Source organism: Balaenoptera acutorostrata, chromosome 7, assembly GCF_949987535.1.
Source record: "Balaenoptera acutorostrata chromosome 7, mBalAcu1.1, whole genome shotgun sequence".
Lineage (NCBI taxonomy): Eukaryota > Metazoa > Chordata > Mammalia > Artiodactyla > Balaenopteridae > Balaenoptera > Balaenoptera acutorostrata.
In genome coordinates, this window is record NC_080070.1 from 70,228,761 (window position 1) to 70,246,423 (window position 17,663).

Consider the following 17,663-nt stretch of genomic DNA (forward strand, 5'->3'; position numbering starts at 1 on the left):
TTAACTACATAGGAACTCAAAAATTACAATTACATGTTTGATGCAATGTTGCTTAAACAATTAATGAAGGTGTGAGAGTCCTTCCTTTGCCCACATAGGGTATATAAAGAAGAAAGCCTTTTTCTTCTTGAATGGGGATATCACCCTCTTACTATTCCACAGAAAAATTCTGGTGATCAACATAATTACCTTTCATGTTTTCCCACCCGACAAATCTCACAAAGGGAAATATCAGCCCCATACACTATGTCCTAAAATAATAGTAAGCGTCTATATACATTCTTTTTTAAAGAACTTTGTGTATTGTCAGAGGTAATTTGATAATATTTTCCATAGTCTTATTCTAAGGATTTAGAAATGAAAATGTCTTGATTTTATTATATCAGGGTTGTGAATTTTTAGAAGTTTCTGAAAAGATCTACTAAAGTCATTATTTTGACTCAAAATGTTCATCTTCCCAAACATTTGTAAAATAAGGTCAAAAATTTCCTAATACTTAAATGTCTGTAACCTCTGATGTGAAGGCAGAAAATTTGGTTTGGGGCACACTTGCTCTGCTACCTCATCATCCCCGTGACTCTGATGGCTCCTTTTAGATACCTTGAGCTGAAACCTAAGTCTTGAAGATGCTTCCCAGTATTACAACATAGGCACAGGAACAGAACTCAAGGTGATATCATCAAGCAATTTGTAATTCTATATGGATCTCAAGAATCTATATTGAAATAAGATCCTGTTTTTAAAAATATATATATCAATATTGACTATATTGTTTTTTTCAATATTTTCAGAACGTTTGGTTACTGTTGAACCATACATAATATGATTAGAATGAACATTTTCTATAATTTCAAACAAGAAGCAAACTAAATAAATATATCAAAGGTAAAAATATATTGCCTAAAATGTATAACAAATATATAGTTCAGAAGCACTGAATTGGTATGGAATAGTGAGTTTCTACAAAAATGTGTAAGAAATAAAAGCAAAAAATTTTATTTTAAAAACTTTAAGTAACGTAACTTGAAGAATAGTTATGTTGTAGTCATATTTCAAGCTATGATTCCACTCTGTTAATAATGAATGTGCACCCAACTAAATAGAGAAACAAGGACTGATTTTCCCTCCCACTTGAAAACAAAACAAAACAAAGCAAAACAACATATCTGAAACAATTGTTTTCAAGACCCTGGACACCAGGCAACAAAGGTCAGTGATCCCAGGGAAACGGGATACAAATGACATGACCCCTCACTATTGCTCCAGGTTACTACCTTGAGAGAGTTTCTATGCTGCTGCACAGAGGGAACTCAGAGGGGCCTGGTAGACTCCCTGATTTGAGGAGATGGAGCTGGGATTTGGGAGAAGCCAAGGAGGCTATTGTTTGGAAGAGAGTACCAAAGAGGAGAGAGCTGCATAGACAGAACTCTATTCATCTGCAGGGGGTGCCCATCAAGTCTCGTATATCAGCTCATGCATGTGAGGAGACTATCAAAGGTTAGAAAAGGACTAGAGCTTGCAATGCCCAGAGCTCACAACAGGGCCAGCTAGAGTACCAGTTCCATCAGCCAGACTGGACAGCCTCATGATTCACTGGGCATTGGGTAGAGAACACTGAAGGGTCTTGCCTCAGTATCGGGTAGCTATGAGTGCAAGACTGAGAAACAAAGGCAATGAAAGGTCTTATGACATTTGCTTAAGAAGATATACATGTTGACATAACATCATCCTTGGAATGTCAGTAGAACTATTTCAGGGGTCATTGGAGCATCTCTAAATTACCAGTATTTGTCTCAACATCTCACTGAACTCAGTATACCGACTTTCTCTTTACTCTTTATAGGGTACTTTTATTTTTTCACTAAGAAACAACTAGAAATATAAGCTATACACCTTTCAGTTATATCCCAGAATACAAAAGATAAAAGGGACTTTAAAAGACAGTCTCAGAGAGACAAACTGCTTTTTCGTGAGAATGACTTTTAATAAAGAAATAAGACTCTCAAAATCTGTGCATTTACATATATACAATGGAATATTACTCAGCCATAAAAAGGAATGAAATTGAGTTATTTGTAATGAGGTGGATGGACCTAGAGTCTGTCATACAGAGTGAAGTAAGTCAGAAAGAGAAAAACAAATACCGTATGCTAATGCACATATATGGAATCTAAAAATTTGGTACTGATGAACCTAGTGGCAGGGGAAGAATAAAGACGCAGATGTAGAGAATAGACTTGAGGACACAGGGGGGAAGGGGAAGCTGGGACAAAGTGGGAGAGTAGCATTGACATATATACACTACCAAATGTAAAATGAATGGCTAGTGGGAAGCTGCTGCATAGCACAGCGAGATCAGCTTGATGCTTTGTGATGACCTAGAGGGGTGGGATAGGGAGGGTGGGAGGGAGGCTTCAGAGGGAGGGGATATGGGAATATATGTATACTTATAGCTGATTCACTTTGCTGTACAACAGAAACTAACACAACATTGCAAAACAATTACACTCCAATAAGAATATTAAAGAAAAAACTGTGCATTGAGATTTGAGTTTCCAAACCTGAATTAAAGTATCTAATTTTTACATATTTCTAATAAGTCAAAATGAGATCTTAATTCAAATTATAAGCAGTTCATGGTTGGTTGTATTTATTATATGATAGCTTTTAAAAGAGCTGCCCAATGCTAAACAAATTTTGAGACAGTACTAATAGTATGAAGATATATTTAATTTCACAGTTAATATTTCATTATTTGATGCAAAAGGCATTTTTAAATGCTCAATTTCCCACTTTATTATATTTCAATATAGTAGACAAAAATAGATTTTTCACAGGAATTCACAATGATCACTTTTCTAAGTTCCCAAAGTCTATGCTTATTAGACAGGTAGCTTTGGTTAATATCCTTCCTTTACTAATACACATTTATTACATTCATTTCATGGATTTAAATTATGATTGATGCTCAATTTAGCTCACATTTCTTTTTTCATATTACTTCAGTTACCACCTAAGAACTTTAGGAAATAAAATTAGATCCCAGTGGGCTGCACTGGAAGAAAACAGTATGTGCTGAATATTGACTTGAGAGGTTTCACATAGGACCTAAGTTAGATCTAATTTGTGCAAGCGACACTCTCTGTTATGACAGTACCACTAAATATATTGATTTTTTTCTAAGGGTCTGTTAAAACGTGTCAATATGAAAGCATTGGTTACAAAATTTTAGTGCCCATAATGTTTTACAGAGTACAGCAACCAGGGGAATTTAAGACTATAAAAACCTGTTTCCAAATTTATATTGGATATTCTCAGATGCCTCATATTGAAATATATCACCAAATAATCTGGGTTAGACATATCTACAGTAACATTATTATACATTCTATTATAAGACCCTGTTAAATATTCAAACTGTTTTGAATGTGTCTATTATTGAAAAGGATAGCATTGCCTTTACAGTTTTACTTTGGAAACATGCTAGTGCGTCCATATTTCCATTTCAAACCCGTATTCATGATATCACCACATGAGGTGGACCCTGGCAGCTGAGGAATTGATTTCCCAAGCATTATTAAACTAAAATCAACATAAAAGACTGTGGGTCATATCACTAAACTAAACACTATATATTTAAATGTATACATTGCAAGTTTCAGTAAGAAAGAAGTGTGCATTTTCCACCTTCTTGGTGGCCATCAAATTGCTATTTTGACTCCCAAAGTTATTTATACAGAACTTGCACACATTAAACAAGTAAGTATTTATCTACTCTGGTATACGCATAAACAGAAAAGGCTGTGGGACTACAGCAGGGTCCGCAATTACACGTCAGCCACAACTTTTCTATGTGATTATTGGCTACAGTGAATCTGGAAAAAAAATATTGCTGTTGGATTTTAATGTCTTCAGATGCTTTTAAACATCCCTGAGACTAGAAAGGCACTATAGAATTTTGCAAATAAGCAACCTTTTTTCCTAGTTGCACAGCATGTTTTTAGCAAAGAAAAACATGTGTGGGAAACAAGCAAATGCACTTTTCAAAATTAATTTGTGTCAGGGATGAAGCTGTCTCCAACTCTAATTTCAATTTGAAAAGGATTTCATCACTTGATATTTCTCTTTGTCGACATATCTACATGAGTTTCTCATATAGTTTTTTTACGACAGTGGAAAAATCTTGTGAAAACCATGCTATGAGTTACATATTTTAACATACACCCTGTCTGGCTACATTTTAACCCAAGAAGCACTCACACATGCCTAGACCTTCAAATTCTCTTGGTGAGCTTAATATTAAGGCCTCTATTTCAAAATCAAAATGGGTAAGTTTTCATTTTTATTTCTATGAATTAGGTTAGTTTATTTTGAGACTGTATTTAGTACAGCTAAAAAAAATTCAATAATGCAAACTGTACTCAGTATTGATCAGTATATCAAGAGTTAGATATTTAGATGTAGATGATGTAGCTTTTCTTCTGGTGTTATTCAATTATCTAAACTCTATTAACGCAGGCATATTTTAATCATAACTTAGGTGAACAAATTAAAATAACAAAATAGTTTAACAAAGTAATCAGTGATGGGTTAATTATGTAATACTTGAAGACATGATTATGAGACCTTAGGTTAAGCAATTAATAAGTCTAACCATTATGGTAGTCTGACGTCTACTTGTGCACTGCTAAGAGTGATGTAATCCATGCTGCTTTTAAGAAAGCTTTGCTCCTGAAAGAAATTCTTGGGTTCAAATTTTGTCTCTTTTGAAGCTAAAGGCAAATGAACCTGCTACAATTTGCAATTGGTTACATTAGTTGTAGTACATGTATGAACCAGCAAATAATAAGCCATTATATATTCTTCCATGACGTTTTCAAAGCATTTCTGGTCACATCATATCCTATTTCTTTTTTTCAGTCCACAAAATGGAAACCAGAATTTAAATCATTGTTTTCTCCTATAATCAGGAACGAGTTTTTCTGTAGTTTAAAAAAAAAACATTGTACGTGGGCAGAGAGCACACGTGAACTTGTCTAGTGTCCAAAATTGGAGTCACTATGTGTAGCAATTTGGGGTTATTAATTTTAAATGCTAAAAACACAAATACATATGGACAATACCAATCGTTAAAGTCTTCAAATGATGTTTAAAATTGAAATGGCTTTCTTCAATATATTATCCAATAGTCTCTGTAAACATCTTGTAAACCTATTTTATTTAGTAGGACACATTGTGACATACACTGCTATTTGCCCAACCAGAAAATATCCCCTGTATCTTCTATACTAATACTATGCTGATTTTGCCCAGGTATAAGAAAGGGATGTACTCAGAGGCAAAGTGAACCCTTTATCCCCAGGGCATGAATTATGTTTGGTATAATTCATTCATGGTTAATTCATGAACTAGTGTTAGTTATTGTTTCTGTGTGGGCATGTGAATCAGTCCTGAACAATGAGACATGAAAGGACATTTGCTGGGAAATACTCTGGGACATTTTTCCCCTCCTTCTTAAGTGAGATTTACAAGATGCTCTAGGAGAACTGAACTTGCTGCCTTTGGTCACAGCGTGAGGACATGATGCCTTGAGTTGCTGTAATTATGATGATGAAAGCCCAGAGAACTGTAGAGAAGCCTTTTTGGAAACTCTACATGTTTGAACTGCTGAACTAATCAATCCTGGAAATACTCACCTCTGAATTTTCAGTTATACTTAAGCCACATTTAATTGGATAATCTGTTTCTTAGAACAGAAGATATCTAATGGACACTCATATCATAGATACTTTAAAATGATACCCTACAGGAAGGTTTATTATGTTACTATACATTTATCAGTGTTAAAAGAATATTTTTTGAAAACAAGTTGAAATCATATAGTACTTAGGAGTGAGAAGGATTCACATAGATCTAACATTTGTTATTTTTGCCTACTTGAGTCTATTTCCTTTTTTCTATAAACTACCATCTCAATATGTCTTTCAAGCCTTCCTATCACTGGCCCTGCCCTCCCATTGATAGATTAAATGGTCTGTGATCCAGGCCTGATCACATTGATGGGTTCAGTGATACCCAGATGAACCCACCCATAACATCAGACTCCAGCTTGGAACTTTCACTTCTGGAGTTCCTTGTGTGGAAGTATTTAAAGCTAGAGCTGCTGGTAACCATCTTGCTACCATGAAGGTTGAGAGCTTGTAGGAGAATCTGCTTTGAGAAATGCATAACTGCAGAAAAGAATGAGATGATTCCTGATGAAGTTACTTGACTCACTGGATCCAGCACTGTCTAAAGAAGAAAAACCCCAGACTCTTCAGTTATATGAGTTAATAAATTCACTCTAAGCTGAATTTCTGTCATATACAACCAAAGAGTCCTTCTTAATACACTCAGTGACCTATTTCGAGTAGACTTATTTATAGAACTCACTGTGTGAGTCATATGGAATACCTGGAATTGTTCCAATAGAATATACTGTGAATATTACAATGGTATCTAATTATGAAATATAATTCCATAGGCTTTATGTATTAAAATTATTTTTAAAAAACTTAGACTAATTTTTCTGTGTATATCATTTATTAACTTCTATTATGGAGCTTTCATGGACAGGCTGATATCTGTCAACAGTACTTACTTAATCTTTGAAAAAGTTAATTTATCTTTTTTGAATTCACTGCCCACTAATCCTATTTGTATTCATCTGCATTTTTTCTGGATTCTTGCATTATCTTAGACTTTTTCACACTATTTTTTATGTCTAAAGATAACTTCTGTTATGTTTTTTAATATCATTGTCTGTTCGCACTGTATAATGGATACTTATTTTGCTCTTTTAATGCACTAATTCTCTCTTTAGTTGTCTTTAAACTGCCAATGAAGTCATTGACTTCCTTATGTCCATTATTTTTTTTTTTTTTATTTTTTTTATTTTATTTATTTTTGGCTGTGTTGGGTCTTCGTTTCTGTGCGAGGGCCTTCTCCAGTTGCGGCAAGCGGGGGCCACTCTTCATCACGGCGCGCGGGCCTCTCACTATCGCGGCCTCTCTTGTTGCGGAGCACAGGCTCCAGACGCGCAGGCTCAGCAATTGTGGCTCACGGGCCCAGTTGCTCCGCGGCATGTGGGATCCTCCCAGACCAGGGCCCGAACCCGTGTCCCCTGCATTAGCAGGCAGACTCTCAACCACTGCGCCACCAGGGAAGCCCTGTCCATTATATTTTTGTGTTCTAGAAGTCTAATTTGATTATTTCTAAATGTGTTTCATCATTGTTTCTTGATTTTCCATAATTTCTAATTTCTTTTTAATTTCAACTTTTGCTTCTTCAAATATATTAAATTTACTTAATTTATCTTTTAATTGATTTTATTTTCAAAATCTGTTGTTTTTGAGGGTATAATTCTGTCGCTTGTTGTTTCTGTTAATGCTTTGTCATAGTGGCTTTCTCCTAGTGTGTTTCTGTGATTTTTATCTCTCAGTTCATCATCATTGAGACATTACCTGGGGGACTATGCTGAGACCTGAGTTTGAGGGGATTGCTCTAAGCATGATTTGAACATGGGTCTTTTAAACATGAGTCCTAATCTGAGACTACACACTTAGTTTAGGTTTATAAATCAATGGTTAGTGTAAATCCTGGATCCACATCCGAGTGAGAGGTGGTTTGTAGTCAAAAATTCTCAGGGAAGACTTTTTTCTGCCTCCTCAAAGCCAAGTCCAGTATGGGTAAGTTTCCTTTTTACGTTTCTTTTTCTCATCCTCCTCCCCCTCCCCTTGCTGAGAGTATTTCTTTTGTTTTCAGTTGTTTTACTTGAAGTTCTTTAACTGACTTTCCACCCACGTAGGCTCTCAGCTTTGTTTCGGGTCCCTTAAGGTCTTTATCAACAGAGATTTCTCAGTGCCTGGGATAGCTGTCAGGAAGAGCACCTCATTGGATTTGCATTTTCTCAACATTTTTAGCCTCTAAGGAGTACCTCAATTTTTTGCCTACTCATCTATGCAGTGTATTTAAAGGGTTTTCTTAAAAATTACATTTTGTCCAGCAATTTTAGGTGTTTGATATGCCTTAAAAAGAAGTAGGTGTATCTAACCCACCATTTTGCTAGAAATGGAAGGCCCCTTTCCCCGTTTCTTTAGAGCGTAAACATTACTCATACATTGCTGCTATGTGAGGCCTCAACATTCCTGACTCAGTGAGGTTCTTTCATGAGGTACATACTTCCTTGGTAACAAAGTCAGATACTGATTTTTCATTCTTCTGTCATCCTATTTTCAATTTCACCTACTTCCAACTTAGTTACTTTACTATAATTTATGTACCACTTTGAACTATTGTAAATTCTTTTTGGAAGAATATAATATGAATAAATCTGTGAAACAAAGCAAATATTGAAAAATACCTTTGTTTTTATCTTTTTATGGTTTACAGTGCATTTTTACATACATTATGCTATTTTTGTTTTCTCCAAAATATAGGCAATGAGGGTATTCTCATGTAGCCAAAAAATGATTCCCCAGGTGGTAATGCCTGAATCAGAATCCAGATTCTCAACCCTGGTCCAGTGCTCTTGTGCTTCAGGAATATTTCGAATATTTAGAAAGGACAAAATAAATGAAGTTAACCGTACATTGCAAACCCCCTAAATTCAAGTTATCAGGGTATTCTTTAATTGAAGATAAGCATGTTGAAATTGCTATAAAGTCTGCTTTCCCCAACACATTTAATTCTAGCTTCTGAAATACTTTTCTTTTAATTGTTGAAGAATTTATTCGTGACATATCATTTCCTACTTATATTTTAGATCAATTATATACCATTTGATGGACATCTTATACAGAACACTTTGGATAAAATTAATTAACTTACATTAATTAAATTAATTCTAGAAGAATCAGTTTACCTGTTTAAATGTGAGACATTGCCACAATTCAAAGATTATTACAGAAAAGAATAGAGCACAGCTATAATAGAGGGAGCTTATTTTCATCTTCAAAGTGACAGATAACTTTTTCACACTCTATTTAAAATGAGCACCACTTACAGCTTTATCTGTGTAGGTCTCTTCATAAAATGTTAGTAACAGAGCAAACTGTACAACTGCATATGTCTGTAACAGCCGAGATGCTGATGATGAGAAGGGAACTTCTTTCCCCTTGACCTAGGAAGATAAGAAAGAAGCCTTTCCATTATATTGTTCCCTTATCGCTCTCATTGAAATTCACACTAAGTGAAGAGGAGATATGCAAAAAGAAATGAAAGGTTTTGCTATCTTTTTTAATCCTCGAAATGACTCTAACGTTTATTACTTTGGATAGAAAAAATGTAAAAATTAGGAGACTTGTTTTTCATTTCAGAAGCATTATGATTCTGATCTACTCTGCTTTATATAGAGCACTGTAAGAATTGATACTGATGATTAACATAAACAAAATGAACATGTAATATGAAATATGAAAATATGTTCATGATTATACATCAAAGTATAGCAAAAGAGAAAATGGAAGGTGATTTGGGATAGTGTAGATAATCATGCTTCAAAGGCAAATACTGTCTTATTGATAACAGCTTTCCCAAACTACAGTTTCCCAGAAATAATATAATCCTACCCTTATAATGCAGATTTAGGCATCAATATGATTTTAAAATATTCACTTTGAATTATCTATTGCAAAAAAGGAAAATAAGAAATGAACCGTAGATGACTAGACTTTCTGGAGCTGAAATAAGCAAATTATTTTCACCTATATCAAGTTAGATCATTGTTATATAACTAACTGTGAACATAACCAAGTGTCTGGAAATTCCAACACAGCAGCTTTCATAAGTGGATGAGAAAATATCCTTATTCAGATCAGGATTTTTGAAAATTAACAATATTCAAATAAAACATATTTCATTTTCTTGAATACTGGCTAATTTTTATACTCATAATTATCTTTGAAATCAACAGTAGCTTATTGTTTCTATATTACTATCAATGACAGTTATTTTCATAAGCAATCTCAATATATATCCTAAATGATTGGAAAGAAATTCCTTTTTCTCCATTTCATAAGAGAAATTCCATATTGAAACTGAATTTTTCATTTGATTTTCAGTGTTTTAAATCTCTAGCTGGTTTATTTTTAGTTTTACATGGGATTTCTGTATTTAATGCTACTACGCCACTATGGAATGAATAAAAGCTGTGGTCTAATCTAATAGCCACATCATTTCAGTATGACTTTAGACCTTTTATTCTGGAGACCTCAGTTTTTCATGGACAAAATGAAGGCTAGACTGAATCTTCTCTAAGGCTCTCTGTGACGGATCCACAAGTGTCTGTGTGGTTTCTGCACTACACAAAGGCTCTCGGCTGTGGGTTTGAGCCAAGAAAACCAGCCTCTGCTGCTCTGCCCCAAACCATGTTCCCTAGTAAGAGGCAGTGTCAGCCTGGGAGAAGGCACCCCTCTTAATGGCCCCTAGGTGGTGTCCACTTATTAATTTACACATTACAGGGCTGTATCTGCCTAAGGGAACATCTTTTTTCATATTTGCATGAAGTCAGCATGTATTACAGGCTGGCTGTAGCCCTGACGATATGAAATTAATCTTTGCCATCAACGAATTCATGAACTTCATTTACCTCTGGGATTTCTTCATTCAGTCCAAGTCTTGGTTTACCTGGACCCCATCCTGGTCCTTTAAATATGACAGAAAACTTATTGAGGAATCCAGGTGTGGCCCAGAATGTAGTCCATATGGTAAGTAAATGGTGGAACTAGAAGAATAAAAATATAGTCTATTTAAAATAAGAAAAAAACATAACAAAAAAGATTAAATACATTAAATCATGCATTTTATTTTATTGTTTAATGTAACTTACAAATTATTCTTTAATATATAGGTTATGTATAATTTGCTAATATTGATTAATATGCAATTGCATTATAAATTGAAATTCATTCTATGCATTCTGCATACCTTTACATTTAAATGTGTTCTTGTCAATACTTCTGAAGCTCCACAAAATTATAAACATGAAATTTAATAATAGGGCAATTGTTTAGAAAATCAGCAAAGAATAAAAAGTGAGTTCAGAGAATTTGATTCCAATGGATTTAACTAGCAGCCTGTGCACTCAACAGCCATGTGAAATGACATCTCTTTTAGACTTGCCAAATGGTTTTTAAAGTTGAACATGGAATCATACAAATATTGCATATCTGTTATATATTTAAAAAATAATCTTTTATTTAATGTATTGAATTACAGACAAACACCTCATTTTAAGAAAAAACGTTCAAAGCCATTTCTGATGGTAGACCTCTGAGGATTAAATAGATAGACCATATTCTGTAATAGGAAAAGTTTGCTGAGTCAGAAGTTTACCTTGAGGCTTATAGCAGGAATTCACATTCTTTAAATAACACACATTTGATATGTATAAAGTTAAAAGTATGCCCACACATGACAAGGACTCAACAAGTACTGGCTATTAGGATAAATAGCTATACATATCATATATGTTATAAAAATGTATCAAAGGATTAAAAATAATCCTAGATATTGAGCATCAGCTGTAGACTCTCGAAATGAGTTCTATTATACATGTAGTGATAAATTAATGTAGAAAGAAGTTATGGCTCTATCAGAATTTGTGGTCTCATTGGTATTTTCACTATCTCTTACAGAATTTAAACTGCTAGCATTATAAAAATTGTTTTTAAAATTACTTGAAATATTATAATAAGGAATCTGAAGCAATTAAGTAACAATAGAGGATTTAGCTGAGCAGATTTTAAAGAAAAAGGAAATGTTAGATGGAAACTTATCCTGAGGCTTTGCAATAATAATAACACAGAAAATGAATGTTACAACACGCATTAATATACTTACCTGTTTTGTTATTTTTAAAACTGAGTACAAGACTTCCCTGGTGGCAGAGTGGTTAGGAATCCACCTGCCAATGCAGGGAACACAGGTTTGATCCCTGGTTGGGAAGATCTCACATGCCGCAGAGCAACTAAGCCCATGCGCCACAACTACTGAAGCCCATGCGCCCTAGAACCCACACGCCACAACTACCGAGCCCATGTGCTGCAACTACTGAAGCCCATGCGCTCTAGGGCCTGCATGTCACAACTACTGAGCCCGCGTGCTGCAACTACTGAAGCCCGCGCGCCTAGAGCCCGTGCTCTGCAACAAGAGAAGCCACCGCAATGAGAAGCCCACGCACCGCAGTGAAGAGTAGCCCCCCCTCGATACAACTAGAGAAAGCCTGCGCGCAGCAACGAAGACATAACTCCACCAAAAAAAAACAAACAAACAAACAAAAAAAAACTGACTGAAATTTTACTGCTATCATTCTAGACACAAGCCATGAGAATACAGGGCTTTTAAATAAGGAGTACTTTCTCACTTACTTGTTTTCCAATGCCCTGAAACTCTTGGACTCCAAAGGAAAGCAAAATGAATGGTCTATACCTAGTATTAAAGGGAAAAAAAGCCTCTCCATCTAACAGGGGCCATCCTGAGGTGCTTTTGATCCCTCTGATGGGAGGGTGAGAAATTTAGCTAATATAAAGGAATTCAAGTGAAAGTAAATACGTGATTTTGTCGGTTTAGGAACTCCTAATTATTACAATTTGCTGATTTGATATTTCTAACAATATAAGTGAGTATGTAGGAGACTAAAACTTAGACACAGTTGTGACAATTATTATGCTAAAGGCAATGTTTACGTGAGGGCAGATTTAGCAGCAGCTCATAAAGACCTGTGATTGAATATTGTGTCTCCAAATCCTAATCATCCAACTCCTTGAGCAGCTGCATGTGAAGCAGTTTTCAACTTCTTATTCTATCTCGAATATGAACCCCTTTTCCTCCACGTGTGTACACTCCCAGAGCCTTGCTAGCTAAAGGATTGCCATGAACCAGCAGTGTCGGTATCTCCTGGGAGCTTGTTAGAATCACAGTATCTGGGCCAGATTTCAGACCTACTGAACCCTACTTTAATAAGATCCTCGCATGATTCATATGCACATTAAGTTTGAAAGGCTCTCTCCTAGAGGGCAGAGACCAAGCTGTATTTCCTTCTTAATCTCTACGTTATGAAGACAAGACCACGCCCAGTGAAGAAGTGGCTCTCAATGTATTATCTTGAAACTGATTTCAGTTCTATAAAGAAGGTACCTAGAAATGTTTATTATTAAGAAAGTACCTGGAAATATTTGTTAGTATTCTCCTGAAAAAAATCTATCATATTCTTGGTAATGCCTAATCAAAAGAGAGAGAGAACGAACGACAGAGAGAGAAATGCCACTAGTTGAGAAGAAAGAAGAGAAATAATCAACTTTTCTCTTCTGAATGGCGACATAAAAATGCCTTTCACCTGAAAATTGAGTTAATCAAGTTTGGGGCTTGGCCTTCAACCCACCCTACTTAGGTTTGCAACTGACAAACTGTGTATAGTTGGGTGAATTATTTAAATCCTGAGAACCTCAGTTTCATCTACCAAAAAACTGAGGCTAAAAAGAACTACTACCTTATAAGGTTTTAGTAACGGTTAAATTAAACATTTGTGCTGTTAGCAATGTCCTGCACATAGTAAAAGTTCAATAAATGTCCATTTATTTTGTTACTTTAACTTTCTTTAAAAACCTTGAAGAAGTAGCTTTGAAAAGCAGACCCAACATGAACCTGTACTTTCTTCCCTTTCTGAATGCTGTATATCCCCTGGACAGAGCTGTCATTGACTGACCTCTTCATTTTTTCAAGCATTTTTATCTTTTTCTCATTTACTAGTCCCGACCCCTGGGAATGTCTGCGGTGCTCTGCTGCTGACGGATCAGAGCTTCACAGACATTCCTCATTTCTCTAGTGCCAACCATTGAGACCAGCGAACAACCAATACCACATGTCTGACAGAAAGCTGGTCCAGGGCAACAAGTCTTAGCAGGTGAGGCAACGTGCAAACCTAACCAACCCGTAATAGCTCCTGACACCTCCGTCCAAGAAGAAGAGGGCAAAGGCCTCACCCTGAATTTCTAACCAGAGTCATGCAGGCTTGAAGCAAATATTTTTCTTACTCTGGGATCAGCCTTAATTATACATTTTACTACTGCTCCTTCTGAATACATGAATATATTTCAGGTCTATTCTGAGAAAGGGTATGTTTGCTAAAGAGCTATTTCTTTTAATTCTAGGTAACAGACATGTTTTAAAATTCTTACAATGAATTGTTTTCAAATGTATTCTGCCCAATTTGATTCAAGGCTTTGAGTGCCAGAGTTATTTCTAAATTATTTTACAGTTAAAATATATATTTTTTAAGGCTAGTGTAATGTACTTCCACCTTTCAACAGCTGATTTTTCTTTCAAATATAAAATTTATAAAAGGACGGAATCAATTCAGAAGAAATAAAACCAAGTACATTACCTGCACCTTGAAAGGCTCAAATGAATTAATGGGATGTGTTAGACCATATACAACTTTTTCCTTTTCTGCCTCAAATGTTCCTGGAAGATAAACAATAACGATATGATCTTTGACTTTCTGTGAATGAAGGAGCTAATTTAATTTTTTAAATGCTCACAGTTTTTACTTACCAAAAATTCTATCCCATATAATAAGAGTTCCGGCAAAATTTTTGTCTACACAATAACGATTTCTGCCTATGAGACAAAATATTTTTAAAAAATTTTTTGAAAAAGGAAGTTACACTTTTTGAAACAATGATATTCCTAAAAATATCTTTTCACTGACAACACTAGACTTTATTTGCTAGTAAACTGAGTATTTATTTTCCAATTGATTTTACTAAAAAGAGCAAAGACTTCCTTAAAGCCATAGATATTTAGAATTATTCCAGATTTTTAAAAAAGCATCGTTCACAATTTTTCTGGTCTTTAAAAATCTGGGATAATTCTAAGTAATTCTTTTTTTTTAGGACTATTAAAGAGTACTAATTAAAAATTAAATGGTCCAGAACAAAAGGCAATACGAAATAAGATAAATATCAATAATATACGTATATTTGTATTTTTTTTTAATTTTGATGTGATCTTTTCACTGCCTCTTTTCCAGGAAGAAAATTTTCCACTCACAGTAAGACTTTCCTATTTTTTTCATCACAAAAGACATAAGTAAAAATTAAGTTACCTTTGATTATATTCATTGACTCATAACATATATGATATTTTAATGCCCCAAATACTTAAATATTAGTTTAAATTTAAATAGTTGGACACAGTTTCTTAAATAAACACAATCATATCCACATGATTGTAAATCAAAGGAAAAAGAATATTAATCCACCAAGCCACTACTCCAATAAATTCAACTGTCTCCACGTGTCCTCATTTCTTTACACACCTCCTGTACATGCAAATGTACAGGTGAACGTAAAGGTACAAGGAAAATTCTCCCCTGGTACAAAAGTAGAGTGGGGCTGGCTACACAGATCCACCACTCATTGCCACACGTAGGCTAAACAGTGGCTCCCAGTTGGGTGAGGGAGCACTTTGACTCTCGGGGAATATATGGCAATGTCTGGAGATACTGTTAATAGTCATAACTGGGAGGGGATACTATTAGCATCTAATACATAGAGACCAACATCTTATAATACACAGGGCAGCCCGCATGCCCACCCCGCATCCCAAGTGAAGAACTATCTGGTCCAAAATGTTAATAGTGCAGAGGCTGAGAATGCCTGATATAAAGCAACATGCATGCGAAGGTGCTCTAAGGCCAAACAGGAAACTAGCAACTATTTCTTCTTCAATGTGGACATGTTTTTCTCCATTCCTTGTGTTTCCTTTAATATGGAGGGAACAGCAAGAGCATAATGCTCTTGACCTCTGCACCAACTCAGTAATAATTCCCTGGGGTGGAGGTATGACTGTGGAGTTTGGAAGAGGAAACCGCACATGTGCAGCTTGACCCCACCCTCTCCCCACCTGGAGGAGCTTGTGCTTCTGCTCTGCTCCCTGCCCCAGGGAAAGGGACCTGCCCACCTTGGGAAGGCAGGCCTGACGTGTGCCAGTACTACTGCCTGTGATGCCTGGAAACTTATAAAAACAGAACAATAATATTTATTATTTTCTTACTAGCTTCCTTCTCTCCAAATGGCATTTGTGAGATTTATTCATGCCATTACATGTTATCATAGTTTGGACATTTTCATTGTGATGTAGTTCTCCATTACATGAATAGTCTACAATGTATCTGTTCTATTGCTGACAAACATGCGAATTATATCTTTTTTTCCTATTACCTATTACAATTAATGCCAATATGCACACTCTTGTACAGGTCTTTTGGTGCGCACGTGTAAATACTTCTGTTATTTCTTAAGCTAGTGTCTTTAAACCTTAGGCACTAGTCACATGGGATTTTTTTCTTCGTCAGGAAAAAGCAGGGTATGTTGAGTTTGTTCATAGAACTTAGGCAGGAAAGTGAAGTGTTGTTTATTAGGCTTTCCTTCAATACCAACAGTTTTTAAGACCAAGACACTCTGACCGTACACAGCAATGACCCTCAGCGTGGGGTCAAGGAGTAACTTTCAACAAGCCCCTCACAATATGAAGTGGGTACTCCCTCAGCTGGTTAACTCCTTTTTCCACTACATCCGAGGAGAGCTAAGCAAAAAGGAAATTCAAAAGTCAGCTATGGAAAGCATTTTGTTTTGTTTTGTTTTCCTCCAGTCCTTTCTTTATAGATGAGGTATGTCCAGGTACGAAGGAAGAAGCAAATGGCTCTTTGCAGTGTGTGGTGACTAGGTTGGGTAATTGTGCTGAAGTGATACAAAATAATAATGTCATTTTTCAAGAAATGAGGAAGGAACGAAAGAAGAGATCGAATTTCCTCACCATGATGAACCCTATGATGGCTAGGAGTATTAAGAATCAGTTCCAAAGGACCAAGGTTATCGATGACCTGTTTAAAAGAAAAGGAACATAGTTATTAAATTATATATAATATTTAAGTACTCACATTAAAATCCCACATGGGTTAAGAAATATTGCTAGTTCCATGGTTGGCATCAGAGTCCGAAGAAGGGCCTCTATCTTCTGGTGTTCATATACAGATAACAATTAGCTCATCACGGTATTCTAAGAGACAATATAGTATAGTAGTGAGGTTAAGAGTAGTGAACTGACTGCCTCAGTTCAGTTCCTGAATCCTCTATTTATTATTATGTGGTATTGGGGAAATTACTTAAGCTTTTTATAAGTCAGATTCCTTACCTTTAAAATGGAAATAACAGTATCTACATAATAATGTTCTGAGGATTACAAATGTTACTGTATTTAGATGCTACTATTGCCAAGGCATACTTCTTTCAAGTTTCATGGCATTTTATGTTCTTCACCTATCAGCTATGTCTTTGATGACTTACGTTAACAGAGCATAACTAGGCGAAGGGAAACCAGTATTATATTCGTTTTCTGGAGTTGGTTTCACCCAATAATCAGTCATGCAGTAACTTAGTACTGCAGTTGCATTACGGTGATCTTTGCTTATTCAAATAGACTCCTAAATGTTCTCTTACTGTAGATGTCACATCTTCCAGTTCATTTCTGAGGCACGATTCAAAGTCAAATATGTAAAGGGGCTTTTTTGGAATTAAAGATCCTTTAAAATCGCGTCTATTATTCTCTAATGTTCTCTCTCA

The 17,663-nt window shown here is 35.4% G+C and overlaps 1 protein-coding gene across 1 annotated transcript in view; it reads right to left on the reverse strand.

The window, feature by feature from the left end:
• AGMO (alkylglycerol monooxygenase) overlaps positions 1 to 17,663 on the reverse strand; it is a 377,145-nt gene that overhangs the window by 159,728 nt on the left and 199,754 nt on the right. Inside the window, exons 7-11 of the mRNA XM_007164886.2 lie at positions 16,858 to 16,924; positions 14,593 to 14,658; positions 14,423 to 14,502; positions 10,628 to 10,762; positions 9,044 to 9,160 (exon numbers count right to left, since the gene is read on the reverse strand). Of these exons, the coding sequence (XP_007164948.1) occupies positions 9,044 to 9,160; positions 10,628 to 10,762; positions 14,423 to 14,502; positions 14,593 to 14,658; positions 16,858 to 16,924 (465 nt within the window). The remainder of the gene's footprint in view (positions 1 to 9,043; positions 9,161 to 10,627; positions 10,763 to 14,422; positions 14,503 to 14,592; positions 14,659 to 16,857; positions 16,925 to 17,663) is intronic.